At 40.0% G+C, this 21,216-nt stretch overlaps 1 protein-coding gene across 5 annotated transcripts in view; it reads left to right on the top strand.

The window, feature by feature from the left end:
• WNK1 (WNK lysine deficient protein kinase 1) overlaps nt 1-21,216 on the top strand; it is a 97,307-nt gene that overhangs the window by 21,833 nt on the left and 54,258 nt on the right. For 4 of the 5 annotated variants that reach the window (XM_059845696.1, XM_059845695.1, XM_059845697.1 and 1 more), the window contains exons 2-4: nt 10,523-10,695; nt 14,655-14,875; nt 16,892-17,049. In XM_059845696.1, coding sequence (XP_059701679.1) covers nt 10,523-10,695; nt 14,655-14,875; nt 16,892-17,049 — 552 coding nt within the window. Of the gene's footprint in view, nt 1-10,522; nt 10,696-14,654; nt 14,876-16,798; nt 16,824-16,891; nt 17,050-21,216 lie in introns of those variants that run through there. The other variant, XM_059845699.1, reaches the window with a different exon arrangement.

The following is a 21,216-nucleotide window of genomic DNA, read 5'->3' as shown; positions in this document are numbered from 1 at the left end:
TAATATGCCTATTTTAAAATTTACATATTAGTAAGTTAAAATATTAGTGGTTCATTTGGTATTGTCTGAAATATTTGTGACTTTGTAACTTTTTAGATGCAGATCATGTATGGTGTTAGCCAAGAAAGATGTACACAGTGTGCTGGTGGAGCAAGTGTCTCTGATGTATATGGTATTATTGTGGAAGTCTATAGTAAACATGCAAGTGATGCAAGAAACTGATTTCATAAGTCAACCTTTTGGGTAAGCATGGAAGAATTATTAATGCTTCCCTTTATGAGAGCTTTGAGGTGAAGATGAGCTTTCTGTAGATCACAGGAAACTTACACCAGCTGTGCTTGAAAAAATTTTGGGAGTGCTTTAGGACTTTCATGTTTTTGAAATGCTAGTACTAATACTGGTATTTATGGGAAGTATTTCTGAGTTCTCATCTAGAACAAAAATTTTGGTCACCCCTTAAAACTCATTGTGTCTGGATCTCTTTAGTCTTTCCCTACAGGAGATCCCTTTTTGGTTTCTGTTGTGTTGCAAGAACATGCAGAACACCTGGCAATTATTTGTGGTTTTTTCATGGATCCCTGAAGGATCTCTGAATGAGAGATCTGTCTCTGAATGAGAGATGTCTGGCATGGAGTTCTCTGGTGATTGTTGTAAGGATTTTCTCTTGGCTGCCAGTACTTGGCCTACACTTCATATGTCATCCTGTCATAACTGATAGTAATCCAGAGTTTTGTAAATTAAATGAAGTACTTTTTTTGGATGTGTTTGCAGGAAAAGAAGGGAAGCTGGGAAGAGTAACTTGTAGGGTAACCAGGCTGCAAACACAATGTGTATACCAATATTAAAGCCAATGTGTACTGTAGGCTGATGTGAGTTTGTTTTACAACTGGAGGAGTGAGGGGGGCAGGGAAGGCTGATCTGATACTTGTCTCTAGGCTTTATGCTGAGATTTTTGCAAGGGAGCTGCTCAGAGGCACAAGAACATTCCTAGTTCTTCTGAACCCTTAGGGTGCTCATTATTAGTGAATCCTTGCAGTCATCTTGGGACTGCTGTGTGTTTTCCAGCCAGCATATTGATGCAACTTTCCAGCATGCTGAAAAGTGGCTATAGCTGCCTTTTCCTGTTTGCCATTAGCTTTGTGAAGAATATGAGATGAAGAATTGTAATATGTGTTTGATTTTCTAAATTGAAGCAGTTAAGGGTTTACCCTAATGTTCTAGACATGCAACTGCTCTGAGCCATACAGAAATGCATGAAACAAAAAACTACAATTGCACTTCTAATGCATTGAATTAATAAATCTATGAGGTCACCAGGATGAACTGTGGAGAAGGCTTTTTTTCCTGAAGGATTGTCACCCCTGAGTGGAGAAGTGGGTTTTCATAGTAAAATAAAACTGAGGTGATTGGATGTACCTTACTTCTCACTGATAAAACCATCAGTTCAGTGCAAAATGTGAACTGACACGCACTTTGAAACTTTTAATGAGGCATCTGAGCCAAGTGACAAGATGGCCCAGCTGGTTAATAGCTCATCAAGGATTCAGTTCAGCCAACACTTCAATTCTCTAATAAGCTGTATGTAATAAACATAAGTCTTGTTGAGAACTGCTATCAGAAAGCAAACTTAGCCATTTATCTTCCATGGATCAAATAACAATTTAAAAGTGAAAATAAATAGATGAGCTCTCTGTTCTTTTATTGATTATTTTTGTATAGCCCAACATTTTGATTACTGTCCCTCAATGTTCAGCCTCTCAGAATGGATAAATTGAATAAAATTGAATAAATCTTTTGGCCATCTTTTTTTTTTTTTTTTTTCCCTCAAGCCTTCTACGTAAGGAAACACAAATGCTGCCTAGAGCAACCCTAGAATAGAAATGACTGAAGCCTAAACAGTTGCTTGCCATTCTTAGTCCAGATTCTTGAGGACCTGAAACATTCCAGAGGAGGTCATATCTAAGCTTTAGGTTTCATATCTGCTGTTTCAATTTTTTTGCTTTTTGATTTTGTGGAGAGCAAAGGAACAATATGTAATTGATTTGGTAAAGTATGAGTATGGTAGTTAATGTACTCTGATTAGATGATGTACAGCTCAGTCATTGTTTTCTTTGCTAGGAGTATTGGTTTCAGGTTTGAGTTCAGCCAGCTTGCTTTGCCTAAGGATGATGCTGCTGATGTGAGAGACTGGGGAGAGGAGCAGTACAGATGTGTGTTCATGTGTATTTTCACACATAACACAGCTCTGGAAAGCAAGCATCCAGTAGAGACTTTGTTTGTACAAATTATGAATGCTTCTTAAAATTTTAGCAGTAACCTAAAAATCTACACTGGCTGAATTTTTTGGAAGCTGTGTGTTTGCACCTCTCTGTCTCTGGTGAGCACTGGCCATGAGCCTTCCATCTAATCCAGCAAATGGTATCCAAGTGCAATATCCCAGCAGTGTGGTCTCCTTTGGCATTGCTGAAAATAAAAATTCCCACACTGCTACTGTAACTAAAGATAAACTTTGTTATTGCGAAGTGTACTTGCAAAACTCTGGTGACCTTATATAAAGAAGAAACATTCTCATCTGCTGTTAGTGTTTTTCTGCTGTTGTGTTTGTTATGGAGATTGTGTTTGCAACAATGCCAGAGCTTGGTGCAAGCGGGCAGAGACATCAGTTCTGATACCTCTTCTGTCCCCAGGAGACTCTTGCTGAGGATGTCTCTTCAAGTGTAGGTTAAAAGTCCATGACATTACTTGACATTACATGACATTACTGCCACCAGGTGTCTTAGATGCTGCTACTGCTGCTGGTGGCACAGGGGCTACTGCAAATGTAAAAGCAGGAAAGTGAGCACAGAGGAACAGAATTCTTGGTGCTCTGCCCCCTTGCCCTGTGAGTCACAGCTTCATCAGAATGGAGACAATCACAGGATAAAATGGGGAGTGGTGCTGGAATCTTTTGGTCACAAATGTGGGCTGTAGTTTGCAGATATTTCCCCTTCAGTGTTGAGACAAAGATGAAGTACAAGTTCCTTCAGGATGTGTATAATTGACTTACTCAGGCTAAATGGTGACTGATGAAGACTTCTGTCCTCCTTTTGTTTGATCATTTAGAGTTTCATTTCCCTCCTTTCCCTCCTCCTACCATCAGTTATCTGTCAGGTTATGTATAATTTGTTTCTTAATTTATAACATTTGAGCAGCATAAGTAAGGTTTTGTACATTTGCTGTATCATTTAACTGCAACAATTCTAAAGGAAAGGACAAGAAGCACTTGTATTTTTTGTGTTTTTAACAAATGGGCTTCATCTTCCAATGAATTTTCTATTTAGTTACTATTGTAGTGCATTGAAATGCCTGAAATTAAAACAGAAGAGAATTATCAAATTGATTACCCATTTTCCTTTGCCTTCCACATAACCAGTGGTGAAAATTTTATAAGGCAGGTGCTTTTTGCCAGGAAACTGACAAGCAATGGGAATAATCCCTCAGTGTTTCACTTAGGTTGACTACTTGTGTACTTTGCTGGAACTTAAAGCATTTTTAATACCTTGTGTAAGAGGAAACCTACAGCAAATATTTACCTTTAATCAGGAACCTTCAAATGTGTAACTGTTTCAAGCCTATTCTTTTCTGTTGTGCTAGATATGTATTTTATATTTTAGTGTTACCTTTTTCAGGTTATTTGCATGTTCCATGAAGATTGTCTGTAGCTTATATAAAATTGATTCTTCTTGTGGAGACTTGCCAAGGAGCAAGGTGAAATTATTCCTTCAATAAGCATTACCTTGGCCTTGCATAGTGTTTTGCTACCTGTCAGAAGCTTTGTCTTCTATTTTTAAACTAAGGTGAGCAGGAAAGTGGCTGGAAAGTTCTGTGCCTCTCACTAAGAGAAGAGCAGTGAGGTGCTGGAGCATGTCAAATGAAGAGCAGCAAAGCTGGCAGTGGGTCCAGAGCACAAGCTTTATGAGGAGTGGCTGGGGTGTTTTTTAGCCTGGATATGTACTTTTGGAACAGCAGCTGTTCAGCTCTGTTTAATCAGTATTTTGTGTTCAGTGGTTTGTAGACAGTAGAGTGATGGAAGGATCTGCAGATCTTTGATCAGTTATTTTGTCTGTTACTGTGCAGGGATGCATTTTGAACAGTCTCTTTCCCTTCTCTTTTATCTCTCTACCTAGTCTTTAATGCTGGAAAAGTATTAAGTGGTTTATGTGCTGATGCAGAAAAGTAGATGCAGTGCTTGTGCACTGAGACTTCCATTTCTAGGCACCAACTGTGTAATGCTGGGTGATTTTTAAGCTCAGTGGACTCTTTGTTGATATTTTGTTAATCTAGCTCAATGGTTACTGTGCTCTTTTTTCCTCTTAACTGTTAGATTTTTTCAGGATGAGAACACTGCAGCCCACAAAGCCTCAGTTCCATTAACAGTGCTGAATATCAGAACACAGTCTTGCTAGCTTCTCCTCTGATGACCCCTCATTAACCTTGCTTAAAGGCTTGCAAAGCCTTTCTCATATGCTGCAGAAATGCACACAGAAGAACATTTGTCTGTTTTGTATGCTACTTCTTCCTCCAAATAATAGGCTGGGAGCTGTAGTGTCTTCACTCAGATTTTCAGACATTTGAATGCCTGAAAAAATGTTGCTCAGTGTAACCTCAGCAGAGATAGATAATTCACCTTGCTTGTGATTCAGACTATCTATAATTCAACAGCACTTTGAAGTCTCTCATTGCTGTACATTTACAGATCACATCACTTGAAGACAGTTGATTGCTACTAATTTTTCTACTGTGTGTCTGGATGAAAACTACACACTGTTGCTGTAGTCTAGTTAACCCTCCCCACAAAACAACCCACTAACTGTCCCTGCACTATAGCTCTGTATCATTCTGGATCTAGTGGTATGATATGCAGAAAACTAGTAAAACCTGTCTTTAGTATATGAAGTGTCCAGTCTTTCTGTTTCCTCTTGACTGCTTATCTTCCTAATATTGTGGAAGATGGAAGAGCTCTAAATTGTGTAGTAGCTCATCCACTGATTTTTTTTTTTTTTTAAACCAAAATCCAAACAGTTTAAAGTTGACCTATACTGCTTATGAGTCTGTTTATTTGTAGATGGAGATCATGGGAAGTTTTTTGAGTCTGGTTTATTCTGCTGTGCATGAAGGTGTCCCAGCACTTCAGTGATGTAAATTGTGCTTGATGTTAAGGAAGTGAAAATCACCTTGGAGGATGTGTAGCAGGGGTTGGCAGGTGTGGTTTCTTTTGTGTAGAGTATTTCTCTTGGTGGCCACTTGCTTGGTATCCTGTAGTATGTGCTTGAGGGTAAGGTGCACTGTGCCACCAATGCAAAACTGTGTCTGTTTAATGCCAGCTGAATTGTCCCAGGCTTCAGCTCAGACTTTTTGGTGTCAGTCAATAAAAATAGTGGGAGTCTTGCTTGAGCTTGGTCTGGCTGAAGAGACTCAAGTGATGTGAGCGGAGTGCAGTGCCTTGATGAGGAGGCTCCTGGCTGCCTCTGCTGTCTGGACTGGGCCCTGTGACCACTCTGGGCACTGGGATGTGTTCTGCAGATGTGGGATTTCTTGTCCTGATGTGAACAGGACAGAACTCAGAAGGACTATGGACAGATAGAAAGGAAAACACATGGGAAATTACTCCATAGGCTCAGTGACTGTGTGACTCTCCAAGATGAAATGCAAGATTAATTTAGGTGCCTGAAATTATTTTTTTATCTTATTAAGAATGCTGAGTAGATGGCACGTCTTGGTTGAAACAAACCACCAGAGGACTATAGGCATTTTTTGCTTATAAGCTTTGTTTGTTGTGGCTTGGTAGATCAGCTAATCTTTGGGGGGGGGGGGGGGGGGGGAAGGGAGTTGTTTTGGGTTGGTTTGTTTTTTATTTATATAAGGCATGTAGGTACAGGGGTAGAAAGAGGGTAGTAACAATGCTGCATGTAATTCATGCTGCTGTACATTAAAGAAATTAGTGGAAGAGTAAACCTATACCTGGTTTATCATGAATGCCCAAGATCCCTGTTCTACATGGAAAAATGTAAACACCTCTGATAGCTCTTTCCTGACCAAAACAAATCTGATGGGAAAGACCTGGATAAGTGGAAACAGCCAAGAAAAAGCTTATTGAATTCTCTGAGCTGAACGATTGTTTCACTGGCTGCTCGTCTCCTTTCAGGCCCCTGGCACTGCAGAATCACGTGCTGGGATGCCTTGCTGTGTGTCCTGGCTTGTCAAAACAATTTAATGTAGGTGGAAAGGAATGAATGAAATGAACAGAGTAGGCTTGATGCATCTGTTTCAGTTTGTTCAAAGGGCAGCCCAGTGATTGGGATGTGACACTTAGGTCCTCTAGGGAAGCTATCAGTTTAGGAAGAACAATGCTGTCTATTTTATAAAGTAGTTAAATCCATTTTAGGAAGCAAGCTCTCCTATAGTTTGACAGCTTTGTATATTTTTAAAAATATTTGGGCTATATCTGCTCAGCATGTGCCAACTGAGCTACTACAAGAATGTGATTTGCTGACTTCTAGATTTAGGACTTTGTCTTGTCTGCCTAAGGTTGCTTATGGTAAAAAAAGACCAAGAAAGGAGAGAGTATGTCCATTTTTAAATTTTATTAGTGGGAATTCCAAAATGATTTGGTCTTTGAAGGATAGGATATCAGGCTGTATATTGTAACTGTAACTGTTCTTAAAGTGCTGGCTTCTTTATAAAATTAAGTTTCCTAGGCTTACGGAAAACTACTTGTGAGTATTTCTACTTTGTTTAGTTTTTGTCTGTTTGATTAAAAATAAAAATCGACAAAGACATTAAAATTGTCTAACTGATCTTGTACTTGGTGAAACTGGAATGTTAATCTGTGAAACCTATATTTTTGCTTTCAAATGAAAGCAACAAATTCATGTAGAAATGATCCATCTATGTGCATATTTAGACCATGAATTATAGAAAAAAGGCTGCAGGGGATAAATCTGCTTGTCTGATTCACACTTACAATAATTTAAGCAAAAGGAGGGCATATTTTGAGTGATAGGCCACAGATTTCATTACATCTTTAGAAGTGGAGATACAGCTGAGAGTCCTGCAATTCCGTACACTCCTGTTCAGAGGACATGATGGATTCTGAGTACTGTCCCCAGTAGCTGCCTTCTTGGGAAGACACATCTGGCCTTGAGTCTTTAGGAGTATGCAGTTATAACTGAGGATGGTGGAAACCGTTCCCTTCCCAAAAGAGAGTGCAAAACACTCTTTTAAATTCTCACTAAGTGATGATGGCTTCTTTCTCTCAGCCACAGCTATGCTATACAGCTACTTTCTGGATTCCACGTGATGCCAAGATACTCTCATTCCCCTGCTTTTCCTGAACTATTTATACCTGACATGGCTGGTAACATCTCAGTCTCCCAAATTACATACAGTGCTCTATTTTACTTGCTTATTTCAATATTTTAGTAGCTGCAGCTGCTTAAGTTGCATTTTTTGTACAAGAACAAGCATGAGGTGAAGTTGTCACTTTTGCCCATACTAATAGCTCAAAGGATGCCAACATGCATTTGGGATGGGCTCTATTTTAGTCTGTGTCTATACAGCCTGGGAGATCTTGCTGTCTAATATTTTTAATTACTCAGGTTTTGAAAATGGACTTGTCATTTTAAATTGTATGTTGGCCTGCAGGCCAGCTGTTTGCAAGTTGCATTAGAATGTAATTTGTACAGCTAAAACCAGTCACTGTGTATACAGACTTTGTTGGTATAATTGTACAGGAGACTCAGTATTTTCCCAAATGTTTGGGTTGTGGGTTCTTTTAAAGTATATTGGCAGTCTTTTGTAACCTAGCATTAGTGTTCCTTTAGGAGAAGAATATAAAAACCTGTTACAGATGAGGGTGTGGGTTGTGTGTCCAAGGAAATGAGGGTAGTAAAAGGTAGTATGCACTGCTGGGCTTAGGAAACAAGTGGCCTCTGTCTTTTTCTTCCAGCTCTGTTTAATGTTCCCTTTTGCTGCTGCAGTTATGTACTGAAGGGTGCAGGGTTTCCTTGGTTGCAAAAACATAGCTGTGTTCCTGGGTGAAAGTTTTTGGCCTGTGCTTTGTCCAAACTTGTCCCAGATCACTGGGGCGCTGTGACTTTCAAAGCAGTGTTGTTTTACTTCGACTATTGCATGGTCTTGGTAGGTTTTTAATGCCAGCACTGAAGTGTTGAGTGTCTGTGCTGAACGTCACAGCTGTGTTTGCAGGAACATGATGCTGCCATGGATGTGACCAGAGAGAGAAATGAGTCCAAATGTGAGTGAGTGCCTCTTAGGAGTCTGTTAATTGATAAGAGTGATTAGCACTTGTTAGTTTCTATTTGGGGACAGTTACAGGGACAGGGAAAACTGAATAAAGCCCTTAAGGGAGATTGGGTTACGTGGGTTAAAATGAGGCTGAAATGAAATACACTTGACTTGATATTAAGTGTAGGTCTGAAACTGGTTAACAGTGTTCTTGTAGATAACTTGTTAGTATGCACACAATAAAGGAAATGTAACCCAAATGTGTATCAAATCTTGGGTTTGGACAAAAATGAATGCAGGTTTTCATACTGACTATTTAAAAGTGATAGAAAAGTAATTATTGCAGCCTTTTTTGTATAATGACCATATATAGTAGCTGAATTTACAGCAATGTACAGTGGCTTAAAAAAGTGAATGATGAGGGTCAAGAGCAGAGGCTGAGAATACTGCTTTATTTTCCTGTAAGGAAGATGATATTGTGATTGTGTTGTTTGAAGCACTGGTGCATGTGTGTATGGTCAGCTGTACCTCTTGCAGATCACTGCTTTTTTGTCTCAGCAGTTGGAAGCAGTTAAGATCGAGGTTTGAAACAGAACTTGTGCTGCCTTGTTCATTATACTGAAAGGAAGGCTATTAGAGGGGTAAGACAGCCCAAATGAGAGTACTGATTACATATAAAAACTCCTGCAACACCTAAACAGACACGAATGCTCAATTGTTGGTGGAGTGTTTCTTTAAATGTTGTATCAAAACTTGTGCAAATATGCTTATGAAAGAATGGGAAGAGGTGGTAATGCTTGTTTCTGCAGAGTGAAGTAGTTGTAGGATGGAATGATTTTTCATGTCTGTAGATTAAATCAGTCATACATAAGGATTTTGCATTTTCCTAAGAATTGTAAAGGTGAGTGACATTCTAGACACCAATAGGAAACTGATCCCTGAGGTGATTTCCAACCTGTTTTCAGACTTTTACTCGAGGAAACTGTATACTACTGAAAATTAGAGCTTCATCTGAAAAGGAAGTTTGTCCATGCCTGAACATACTCTGTGAACCTTATAGAAAATGTTGATGGCCTTAGTGAATGTAGGATGGTTTAGATATTACATGGCTGAATAATATTGAGAAAACACATGTTTACATGACCTGTAAACAAAGGAAGAGGAATTACTGTCTGGAGCACAGTGGGGGTATAAGTAAATCCTGTGTGCTTTTACTGCCTCCTTTTAATGGAAAAGACAATGTGAGATCAAGTGACTTACAGTTATTACTCAAATCTGACAAATAGGTCTTCAGTTATTGCTAAATAACTGTTAGAAACAGTGCTTCTGAAATTCTTGGCTATAAGTATATCCTGAAATATTTTGTTTCCTAATGCAAACTGCATATGGACCCAGTGTGTGCCAGTCAGTCTGACTGGTATGAGCAGTGCATTGGTCATGCCTTGGCAAACTGAGAACACTGCATGGCACAAGGAGACTTCTTCTCTTTGAGATGTGCTGCTCATTCAGGTAATAGCTGCTCCAAGTCTTGGTGATAGCTGACAGCCAGCTGCAACACAACAGTCCAGGAATGCTGTTTTGTGTTCTGCCCCTGGCCAAAAGATTGCTCTCTGTCTCTGCTGGGACTTAGAAGAGTAACTTTTTGGTTTTGTTGACATGAGATTTCAGGAAACTTGCTCAATCATGAGGTTCTGCATTTAATCACAGAAAATCCAATTCATTCCTTTGATGGTCAACAGCTACAGGAACAGACTGTATGTTAACAGAGGTTAGATGCTTAACCCCCTCTATGGGTGGGTAATCCCATCTGTTAACCAGTGGTCTGGATAGACATCTAGGAATAATGAAAGGTTATTGTAATGTACAACATGAGAGGGACATGCTTTAAATGATCTGATTTCATTCTCAAACACTGAAGTGTTCAAGACATTATATCCCCTTTCCACCTCAAGTCAGGCAGCAGCTAAATTTATTAAGAGTAGTAAAGCAGGAGAAAGCAGAAAGAGGAGTTAATCTACAGATGTGCAGTTCTTAACCCTGAGAGCAATAGAATTATAAAGAGCAACATATTATAAAAAGACTAATAGAATGTGTTGAAAACAGATTATTAGAAGGTAATTGCAAACCAAATGGTATTTAAGACACGTGATTCTTGTGTGTACCTAAATGTTTTCAAGTTCCTGCCTCTCAATAAGAAAATAAAGCAAAACTTTCTGATGCACCTTTTCTTTTTCATTAGGATCGGAAGCTGTCCAAGTCAGAGCGACAAAGATTTAAAGAGGAAGCTGGGATGCTGAAAGGGCTTCAGCATCCCAATATTGTCAGGTTCTATGATTCCTGGGAGTCTACAGTCAAAGGAAAAAAGTGTATTGTTCTTGTGACGGAGCTCATGACGTCTGGAACATTAAAAACGTAAGTAAATTCAGACAAGTCACAGCGCTTCAGTTTCATTAGCACAGCAGAGCGTTAGAAGTAGGTGAGATTTAGAGTAGATGAGAACAGAGCCCTTCTGCTGGGGGATAATCTACTGTAGGAACATTCTTGTCTAAGAGGAGAATTACTAGCATTGCAGGGCATGGTAGAACATGTTTAAAGTTAGCAAGCTTGTCAGTTCTTACTTGTGATGTCCCGGTAAGCACGTGCAAAAGACTTCTGGATTTTAAGAGCTCAGGAAGGCAGTACTTCGTTTTCACCTCTCTGAATTTCTTTGTTTTTTTTTCTCCAGCTGCTTTCCATTGAGCTAGTTCGTAAAGTTCAAATGAAGCTCAAATTAAGTCACCTCTTTTGGGAGGTTTTGGGTGCTACCACAATACAAATAACATGTAAAAAGAAAAGAATTCACCACCTGTTGGTTTATCTGAAACTTACTGACTCTTCAGATAAACATTCTACAGCTTGGACCTGTGAGGCAGCAGAGTGCACCTCATGGTGTGCTGAAGGCCAAGTTAGGAGTGCCCTGGAGCTGCAGCTGCTGCGAGGGCCTCTAGTGGTGCATGGGGCTCAGGGGGGCTCTGCTCTCTGCCCGACCAGGACCGTGTCCTGAGCTCCAGCTACCATCCCTCTGCTGGGAGTAAAGCTGTCAGCTCTAGAATCAAGGTGCTCTGCTCCTCTCTGGGAGTGTGTCCTGAGTGCCAACCACCATCCCTCTGCTGGGAGTAAAGCTGCCTGCTCTGCTCCTCTCTGGGAGTGTGTCCTGAGTGCCAACCACCATCCCTCTGCTGGGAGTAAAGCTGCCAGCCAGCTGTGCAATAAAGGGGCTCTGCTCCTCTGTGTGTGTCCTAAACACCAGCCACCCTCCCTCTGCTGGGAGTGAAGCTGCCAGCTCTGCAATAAAGGGGCTCTGCATCCCTCACTTTGTTTAGTGCCCATTTCACTCTTGGAGAGGCATTCACACCCTACATGTGTAAGCAGGCTGCAGGAGCTGGAAACAGTTTGCATTTGGCTGAAATAGCCTGTCAGTGTCTTGTGTTTTTTACTGTGCTTATTGATAGCTACAAATGGACATTCTTACGAAGAAAAATGGCTCTCTGGGAGTCTGGGCTGCTGTTACAGGGAAGTGTTTGTCTCTTGAAATATACTGGATGGCTAAGGATACGTCAACATTCTTTAGGTGTATGTTCAGTGGAGACATTTCTCAGGTTGTTTAAAATATTTCAGGTAGAATAATAGATCTGTTGCTTAATGTGCTGTTTTCAGACAAGTAATTAGTTAATGGTTTTGCACCTCTGTACTGATGCCTTTAAATAAAGTTTGCCTAATTTTCTGCTAAATGTGTAGTGCTAAATTTATTTTCTTTTTCTCCCTTTTTAAACTCCTTTATCCCCCTCACAGATTTTAATATTTGGATTGGCTTACATGGCATCATAAGCAAGATGATGAAGTAATAATAGAAAATCATAAAGTAGGGTGTTGGTAGGAACAAATACCCTAGATTTTCTCTCTGTGGGATTATTTTGTATCTTGAAATAAGAAAGTCTTTTTATTTAATCCAGAGAAAAGTAATAGGCTCTTTAATTGAAAATCCTTTAGAGTTCTGGCTAGGGTTTTTCTCTACTCTTGTGTAGCTGGTGTTATAACTGGGATTTAGTTTATTCTAGTCCACTTTACTTGAGACTTGACAGGTGAACCTCATGGAAGATTTCAGGTGTCCCTTAATTAAGTACTTCATGTGCTTGTGGCATTTTCCTAGATTTACACTGTACATTTGTGTTTGCATGTATTTGACTATTACTTCCATATCTTTTATCAATATGTTTACCTTACCTGCATTTGATAAAAGTGATGCCTTTCTTCTTTTGGTACTTGGGACACCGACATTGTTGTCACTTGATGTAAAAAAGTGAATGGAATACAAGTGTGATGGTATCTTAAAGGAAATTTTCTCATGTTTTATTTATTAAAAATTCCTATAGCTCCTTGAGCTCTGTGTAATTGTAATTACAGAAACCTAGACTGGAAACCTTCTGAGGTCTCTTCAAGCCCAAGTTGTTCTATGATAGTAGGAAAAGTGAAAACATACTGGCTAGTAGGCTTGTCTATTTTTGTGTATTTGTATCTGCTTCCATTTTTAAATTGTTTTCTGCATTAAGTGACATGTGACTTAATTCAGGTTAGTGTTATGGAACAGTGACAGCCACACTGCACAGTGTTGGGTGATGGTTGGATCCAGGTCCTTTAACAGGGAAAAGCTGGCAGTGGACTAGCATATTTGTAACCAAGAATGTAATTAGGGATTCCAGATGCTGAAGTGCCCCTACCATGTGATCTTTGGAACAGGCTCAAGAGAGATGAATGAGGGTTGTGTCAATAGCAGGAATTCAAGTGGTAGCTGGTGCGATTCAGAACCTCCTTCAGTTTGTCTCCTTCCTTGGCTTGGCTTTTTCCCTGCCTTCCTTTACAGTCTGACACCTGATTTCCTCTGCAACTGACTCAATTGCTTTTACAGACTTATTTTCACAGCAGGATCATTGCTAGCAACTTGATTTTCCAGATCTTGTTTTGAACTGGAGAAATTAAAGCACAAGGGATGAATACACTGCATTTCTGTCTTGGAGCTGGTTGAAGTGATTTCATTGGGACTGTATCTCCTGGTTAAGTGAATCTGCAGAAGAGACTGACCACTGCCATAGAGTAATTGAACACAACTTGCTTTTAGTTTTAAGATTGCAGTGGCTAGACTCCATGCTGGTCACAGAATTTACTAGCAGTCTTTCTCTAGTGTGAAACTCGTCTTTACCTGAGACTCTGACTGAGTAACATTGCCCAAACAAGAATAAAGTCCTTGCACTACACAGAGCATGCTAGGTCCTTTCTCTACATGTAGTCTGGCCTGTACTTTTTCAGAAGGAACAAAACAGCTCTTCACTTCAACTTACGTTAACAAATAGAGGTTGAGAGAAAACCCTGCTGGAAAGCACTTGAAAACTGTCAGAGGTTATTCACCTTGTGGCAGCTCTAATCTGCTGAAGTTAAGTAACAGAATAAGATCTTAGTCTTAGATTATGCTCATTGAAAAATATTTTTGGTATGAAATTTTGTTCTTCCTGCATGGGGCTTCAAGGAGTGGCAAAGATAAAACAGTTAAGGTTGGATTGCATTCTACCTGCAAAAGGATACAGACTTAAGTATAAACTCTTCCATCTCAATTATTTGACAGAACCTTTTTAAAGATTTCTCTGCCCTGTCTCCATCTGGCCATAGTACCAGTTGGTTTCAGGTGATCAAACTCTGTCCTGCACCAGGGAGGGGATCTCTAAGAACTTCTAATTGTCTTGCTAACTCCACAGGTAAATTTGAAGCAGATTTAAAATGTAATGTGGAAACCTTGAACAGAGTGCTTGATTACTCTTGTAAACGAGGCACTAATGATTTCAGAGCTCTTGCAGTTTTCCACAGCTCTCTACTTAGTTGGTTATTAACATTCTTGGATCTAGTGACCCACCTTCCCACCCAGTTAAAATTAATCAAGGGAAAGGTTGTAAGTGTTTGAGAAGTTAAATAGGTAAAGAACTGAAATTAATGAGCCTTGAATTATTTGTCATTGAAGCAGTGCCTTGAAATTTAGCAATCCAGCTGTCTAATTACTGTGGAATGATTTTGTATGCAGAGGTGTTATCAGCTAGGTGTACACCAAGCTTTCACATTTTGTTTCATCATTATAGTCTGCTGGCTAGAAGAAAGGGCATGGGTTTTGTAGAGGAGAATCATCTTTAGCTCCTCTGAAGTAATGAAATGCTCAGGTAGATTTTAAAATAGAAGTTTAAGTTGATACATGTCTTTAATTACTGTTTCTTTGCTTCCAAGCAGCAAATGGTGTAGTTTAATATACTGATTGCAGAATCTGTTTAATATGTTGTTACTTTTTTCATTAGGTATTTGAAAAGATTTAAAGTGATGAAAATTAAAGTGCTACGAAGCTGGTGCCGTCAGATACTGAAAGGTTTACAATTTCTGCACACACGTACTCCTCCCATCATTCATAGAGACTTAAAATGTGACAACATCTTCATTACTGGCCCCACTGGATCAGTCAAGATTGGAGACCTGGGTCTGGCAACCCTGAAACGAGCTTCTTTTGCCAAAAGTGTGATAGGTAAGCCTCTGCTGTTTTGGAGGCTGCTGAGCCAGTCTGCCTCTTTGGAGACCTGAGTGTTTTAAGAGCTTTCCTAAAAAAAATGCTTACAAAGGTACATGTTCAAAGCCTGAAAATATGTAGGCTTTGTCTCTTGCTTGCTGAGGTCATTCTGTGTTCCTAATGCAAAGACATGTTGAAATTTTGGTTGTGCTTTTGTTATCTATACATTAAACGTTAGCTATATCAGAATATAGAGTTCTTGTCCTGCCCAACAATCTAGTGCAACATTGTTGATAAAACCACTCTTCATTACATAAAAATCTTGCATTTGGTGTGGTGCTGCTTCAGGAAATGTATATATGCATTTTGGTGACCAAACAACATTTTGATATTTAGTGTAGCATTAGTTCATACAGCCAATTTTTTTTTCATTGTTAATGTTCAATCTGTTGCAGCTTGTGAGTAATTAGAAACTGAGAAATACCAAAGAAAGTTAATATTATGTTTAAATAATAACTCAGACCTTACTCAGGTAGTCTGTAGAATGTGGATTTGTGTGAATTAGGAGGGTGCATTGGGAAGTAGTGCTTTATTCTGGCTCTGTCCCAGTGTATCCATTCATAACCTTGTTCAGAAATTGGTTTGGTGGAACTAGTATAATCTTTCTTGTGAATTCTTGAAAGAATTGGTTTTATCAGCTTTGTTTTTATAGTTGGGTCAGTAGACTGCAGGGAATGAAGTTTCTTTCACTCTCAGTATTTAGAGCTTGCTAAAATTCAGCATTACTCAACAGTCCTGTGCCAGATTCCTAGCTGGGATCAATGGCATATACCTGTAAATTTTCTTGCAAGCTGTCACTGAAATATTTCCTGCTTCTTACCAGGTCAAAATATTAATGGGGAAGAAAAGAATGGTGTTAAAAAACATAATTTCTTAAACATATTTGGCATATCTTCAAATTTATCACTGGAAAATTACCATCTGTTACACAGTTATCTGTTAATGATTAGCCTTTCGATAAATGACTGCAATTACATTCTTTTTGGTTTAGCCTGGTGAAAACAAGAAGTGGGCTGTAGTATGATTTGTAAATTGTCTGGAATCTGGTGTCTGCAGGAAATAATTCTGTGTTTAAATTTACAAAAAGCAAACTTGCATCTCTGGCTTAAAGTAAATCTGGTCATACAATGCAGTCCCTTTGTTTGCAGAGGGGATCTGTGATGCTTCACTGGGCAATAATTTTCTGCACACTATTTAAATGGGACTTGTTGAATCTCACGCTCTATGCCTGTAACTCAATCTCTCTGTATTTCTGAGTATTTTTGACTGTAGGATGTCCCTCACTAATGCCTGTATCTGCAGTAGGCCTATAAATATACTGCAGGTGGGAAGGTAAGTATATGAAGAAAAGGGCTCTGGTGAGTGGCCTTTGCAGAAAATTACCTCTTATCCTCTTTTCACGGAGATTATTTGTAACAACAGAGCTTTTCATTGCAAGGCCTTACCTGAACCATTCTACTTCAGCAAGTAGATGGAGAGCACCAGGTCAGAGACTAGCTATGGGCTCTTACCAGTACTACTTCTTTTGCAGCAGAGGGCAGTCAGGTAATTTATGAAACAAGGTTTAATGTGCCTCTTTTCTTACAGGGAGAAAAGGTAAGTGCCTTAACTCTCTTTAGTATTTGGTTTGCAGCCTATGGCTAGTCTACAGTTTTCCCCTCTTCTTATCCCCTCCCCTCCTGTTTGATTTCAGGCTAATCCAGTCTGTTCTGATATTTGTATCAACTAACATACCTAAACAGGGAATTGCCTCAGTTCTCACGTGCCATTGTTATTCCATAAAGGCCTTGCAATGGAAGACTCACAAAGTACATTGGTGCAACAGAGTCACTAAGGGTTTCCTCCCTCTTCTTTTTGCCTCCACTTTCTCTTGTCTCACAGGTTTGCCCAGCCGCTTGTCCCTGCGGTGAGTAACGCCAGCAGCCTCTGCTCGCTTTGAGACATTTAGAGTCTGAATCGTTCTTTTAATTTAAGGTACCCCAGAGTTCATGGCCCCCGAGATGTATGAGGAGAAATATGATGAGTCCGTTGATGTTTATGCTTTTGGGATGTGTATGCTAGAGATGGCCACGTCTGAGTATCCTTATTCCGAGTGCCAAAATGCTGCGCAGATCTACCGGCGAGTGACCAGTGTAAGTCCCTCCTCACTGCTGAGCCTAAAGCTGCTGCTGTTAGCAGCAAAGGACTGCAGCTGGGTAGCACCAGTGCTGTGCAAGTGGGGGGGGGGAAAAACCCGAAAAGAGATAATTTTGGGATGAGTGCGAAGTTACAGGGTGGTTGAACTCACTGAACATCTGTCAGAAGCTTGTAAAGTATGTGAATGGAAATAAAATTTTGTTTCTACCAGGGTAACACCATCCTGGGCCTTGAAAAGCAGGTCCCTTGGAGGCATGGTACCTCTGAGAGGATTGAATCAGACAATGGTAGTGATTTCAGGAATAGCCTTATCAACACCTGAGCTAGGGAGCATGGCATTGAGTGGGTGTACCATATCCCCTACCATGCACCAGCTGCAGGCAGAGTGGAGAGGTACAATGGACTGTTAAAAAACACTGAAAGCATTGGGTGCGGATCTTTCAGAAATTGGGAGCAGCATTTATCAAAAGCCACCTGGTTATTTAACACCCCAGGCTCTCCTAACCGAGTGGGCCCTGCCCAGTCTGAGCCTTTGTGTACAGTAGATGGAGAGAAAGTCCCAGTGGTACGTGTCAGAGGTTTGTTAGGGAAGGCAGTGTGGATCAATTCTGCCTCAAGTTCATACTCTTCTGTCAGTATATAAGAAAAAAATATGAAGAAACCAGCCCTCCAAACCAAACTAGAAAAAAATAAATGCACTAGAATAATAACAGATTATTTTCTAAGCCACTTGGGGGATGGTGGAAATAGTTCTGTCTTAAAGAGGAGCTGGTAACCTTATTCTCTACAATAAAGCTGCATAACAGATTTAAGCACTGGCTTAGCTGCCTGCCAGTTGCCTAGAGTGATTTTAATAGCTCATTGAATTCTGAGTGGCCCTTAGCTCTCCTGTGTTTTGGGGGCACTTCTTCTAATGATCAAGTGGAAACACTTGATAAATAGCAGGAAGCTATTCCATCCTGGTAAGTACTGGGCAAGTGTAGTGGTGGAGGTGGAGGCATTGTGGGAGAAAACAAATAAGGCTGAGAAGGCAATCAAGAGATTAGAGCTGGCCCATCTGACCAAACTGAGGGGAACATGCAGGCCCTGAGTGCAGGAAGCAGAACTGCAGTGCTAGAAATGTGCAGTATGGTGTGGCTAGATTTAATATGTGATATCTGTTGTGAAGACTGTACCAATACAGTGAAACAAGTATGTTCAACCTTGTGACCTAAGCATTCAAAAAGAATAGTGAAATGGCTGCTTGGGGAAGTGAAAACTCCCGTTGGATTTCTCAGAACACCTGTACATGTGTGCAAAGGAGAAGAAAAACCCCCAGACTTACCTCTTTGTCCATAACCAAATGAGTTCCTGTTAATTTTTTTTGAGCATGTTATCTCAGAGAAGTTGCAGATTTAATAAACAACGTGCCTAGCTTTGGAAAAATAAAATGCTCCCGTATTCCTGATGCCTCACACTGCAAAAGGAAGACGTAATTCCTCACTAAGAGTTGGAGAAGTCTTCATGTCAGAAGCAATGAATTCTGAAGAGAGGCTTGGTGAAATAAGACTATCCCTTTTTTTCAGGGAGGTATTGGAGGGGCACAGAAGGGAAGAAAAAGTGGTCACATAAGTGGTGACTTCAGTGTTTTGCACAGATGCTAGAATAACTTTTTAAATACATTTATATACATACAGAGTTGGGGTTTTTTGCTTTAGTTTTTTTTGTGTTTGTTGGCAAACTTACCTGTAATTTTCTAAATAGAATTTAAGAACTAGGCTAAAGTCTAGTCCTTACTCTGTGTACAGCACAATCTGTCCTGGAAGCAGTTGGGATCAATGAAAGAAAGCTACATATCTTACTAGAACAGTCTCAGTTGTACCTTTCACTGTGCTTGTGGATGTGTCTTGGACAGAGCCAAAGCAGCAAAATTTGGATGAACAATATAAATGTAACTGTCCTAATGCAACTAATGTTCCTTAAGGACCCTGCTAGGAACTGGGATTTTGGTGAGAATCAGCTGTTGAGACAACCTCAGGCTTGTAAATCCCCAGGTCTTACAGACCTGTCTTTCCCCTGGTCTTTGAGGTACATAACTGGAGAGCCTTGTAGGGACTTGCAGCAGCAAAAGTTACTTAGAGACTTACCAGGGTTCCACTTACCACTTGTTCATTGTGTGTGGTGCTCCTTTCTCCCCATTGTTATTGGCTGACAGTGGAAATTCTAAGTGGATGAGAAACACTGGCAATTTTTTGGTTTGTCCAACACCACCTTCTCTTCTCCTCTGCTGTTCACAAATCAAATTTATTGGTTGATTTTTTTTTTCCCCCCCCAGCTATTTAATTTACTGCTTGAGAGCTCTTAAGATACACTTTGATATGAAATCCAGCAAATCTTGTTTTATTTCAGAGGTAGCAAAGGACAGGAAGGTAAAGAAAGTGAAATGTACATTTGTGTGCTTTGGTATTTTGAGGTTGCTCATTTCAGTGTAGTTGCAAAGCAGTTTGTTCAAAACAAAACCAACCAGAAACAAAATGTGAATTTTTAAGGAAAGCTTTCAATGAAGGCAAGACAAGGTTGTCTGGAAATAAAGCACAATCCTGTCTCAGCTGATAATAGAGGATTTGGTGTTCTATAATGTGGAAAGAGATCTGTGTTATGAAAGTGAAATTAAATACTCCTGATATTCTTTTTACCACCCCATGAAAGCTCTGTGGACCAATGTGAAAAAGAGCTAGGTAGTTTTAGATGTAGAAGATTTTAGAGATTTTAGAAGTTTTAGACCATGTGTGCAGTTGTTGATGAGGGGTGAACCATTTGCCAAATTCAGTACTTGAAAGGACAGTGTGTGAACTGTCAATAACAGAGTGGAGGCAGAAAACCCCCTCCTGCAAAAGTGACTTGAGCAGTACTTACCAATACATCTCTTCTAATGCATGTTGGAAGGTGGATGTGTTTTGTGGAAGATGTTTAGCATCTCCATTTCAACCCCTTCATGGCTACCTCCCTGGACACGTTTAGGGGTGTTTTGAGGTAGCAGCTACAGTCCTGCTGTGCCTTAAACTGAAAGCATTATTTTATCTAGGTGCATACAGAGAACAGAGTGAGGGACAGTAGGAATGGTCTGCTATGAAAGTTATGAAAGGTCATACCATGTTGGAGCTTAAAAACCACTGAAACCCCAAAGGCAATAAGATCAAAATGTGCAGCCACTCACTGCAGGCCATATGTATTTAAATTAATTAATTTCCCTCACCCTCTTTGCAGGAACTATTAGGCTTGTAAAAAGCCAAGTTGCTCCATTATCTTAAATCCTTGCTATTGCTTAGGACAGAATCCTGTAAAAGGTCTCTTAATGGCCAGGGTGTCCTCTCAGAACCTCTTGGTAATACCAGCTTATGTTCTTTTCTCTCATTTTGGCTGTGCATTGGTCTCTTTTTTAGGGTGCCTTCAGTTGCACTGAGTTTTGATCTGACACTCTTTGTGATGAGGATGGCTCTAGCTGATGCCCAGACACTGCAGTACTGCTCAGGGTACTCAGTCCTGTCTTCCCTCATGGTTGGAAGCAGTTTTTTGTTGAATAATACATCTTGGCAAGCACAGATCTAGAATTTGGATCTAAAGGCTGAAGTTCCTCTCACAGATGAGACATTTTTTGGCCCAGGCAGAAATTGTTGCTTCACATCTTGGACAATAGCGTTGCTGCATAAGCCTGCTGTTCCTAAGATGCTCATTTATATTGTCTACATTCTCTCACTGGGAAGTTCCTGTAATTCCTTAAAACAGTCCTGGGATAAAGTTCTTGAATTTTCTATGGCCCAAGAAACACAAGTACAATTAAACTGTTATTCTGGATTACTTTATCTAGAAGAATTCTTCTTAACAGAGTAACCTGGGTGTGTAACCTGGCTTAAAAACCAGAACTGTGCAGAATTTGTAGGGCTCAAGGTGTTGTGCCAAACTTTGTTTCACCATTCTGATGAGGAAATCAGCAGTTTAACACAGAATATTGACCTCTATTTGTACTTGCACCCTTTAGCATATTCAGTCCAGACCCTTTCACTAGCAGTTTCTTTAGAAAGGAAAGACATCTGCATGGCTTGTCACTCAAGCATAAAGGAATCTAGCCTTGGTCTTTGTTTTCATTAAATCATGGTGTTGCAATTTTGTCTCAAAACCCTGTT

Source organism: Haemorhous mexicanus, chromosome 5 (assembly GCF_027477595.1).
Source record: "Haemorhous mexicanus isolate bHaeMex1 chromosome 5, bHaeMex1.pri, whole genome shotgun sequence".
Lineage (NCBI taxonomy): Eukaryota > Metazoa > Chordata > Aves > Passeriformes > Fringillidae > Haemorhous > Haemorhous mexicanus.
This window is presented reverse-complemented; position numbering and strand designations above follow the sequence as displayed.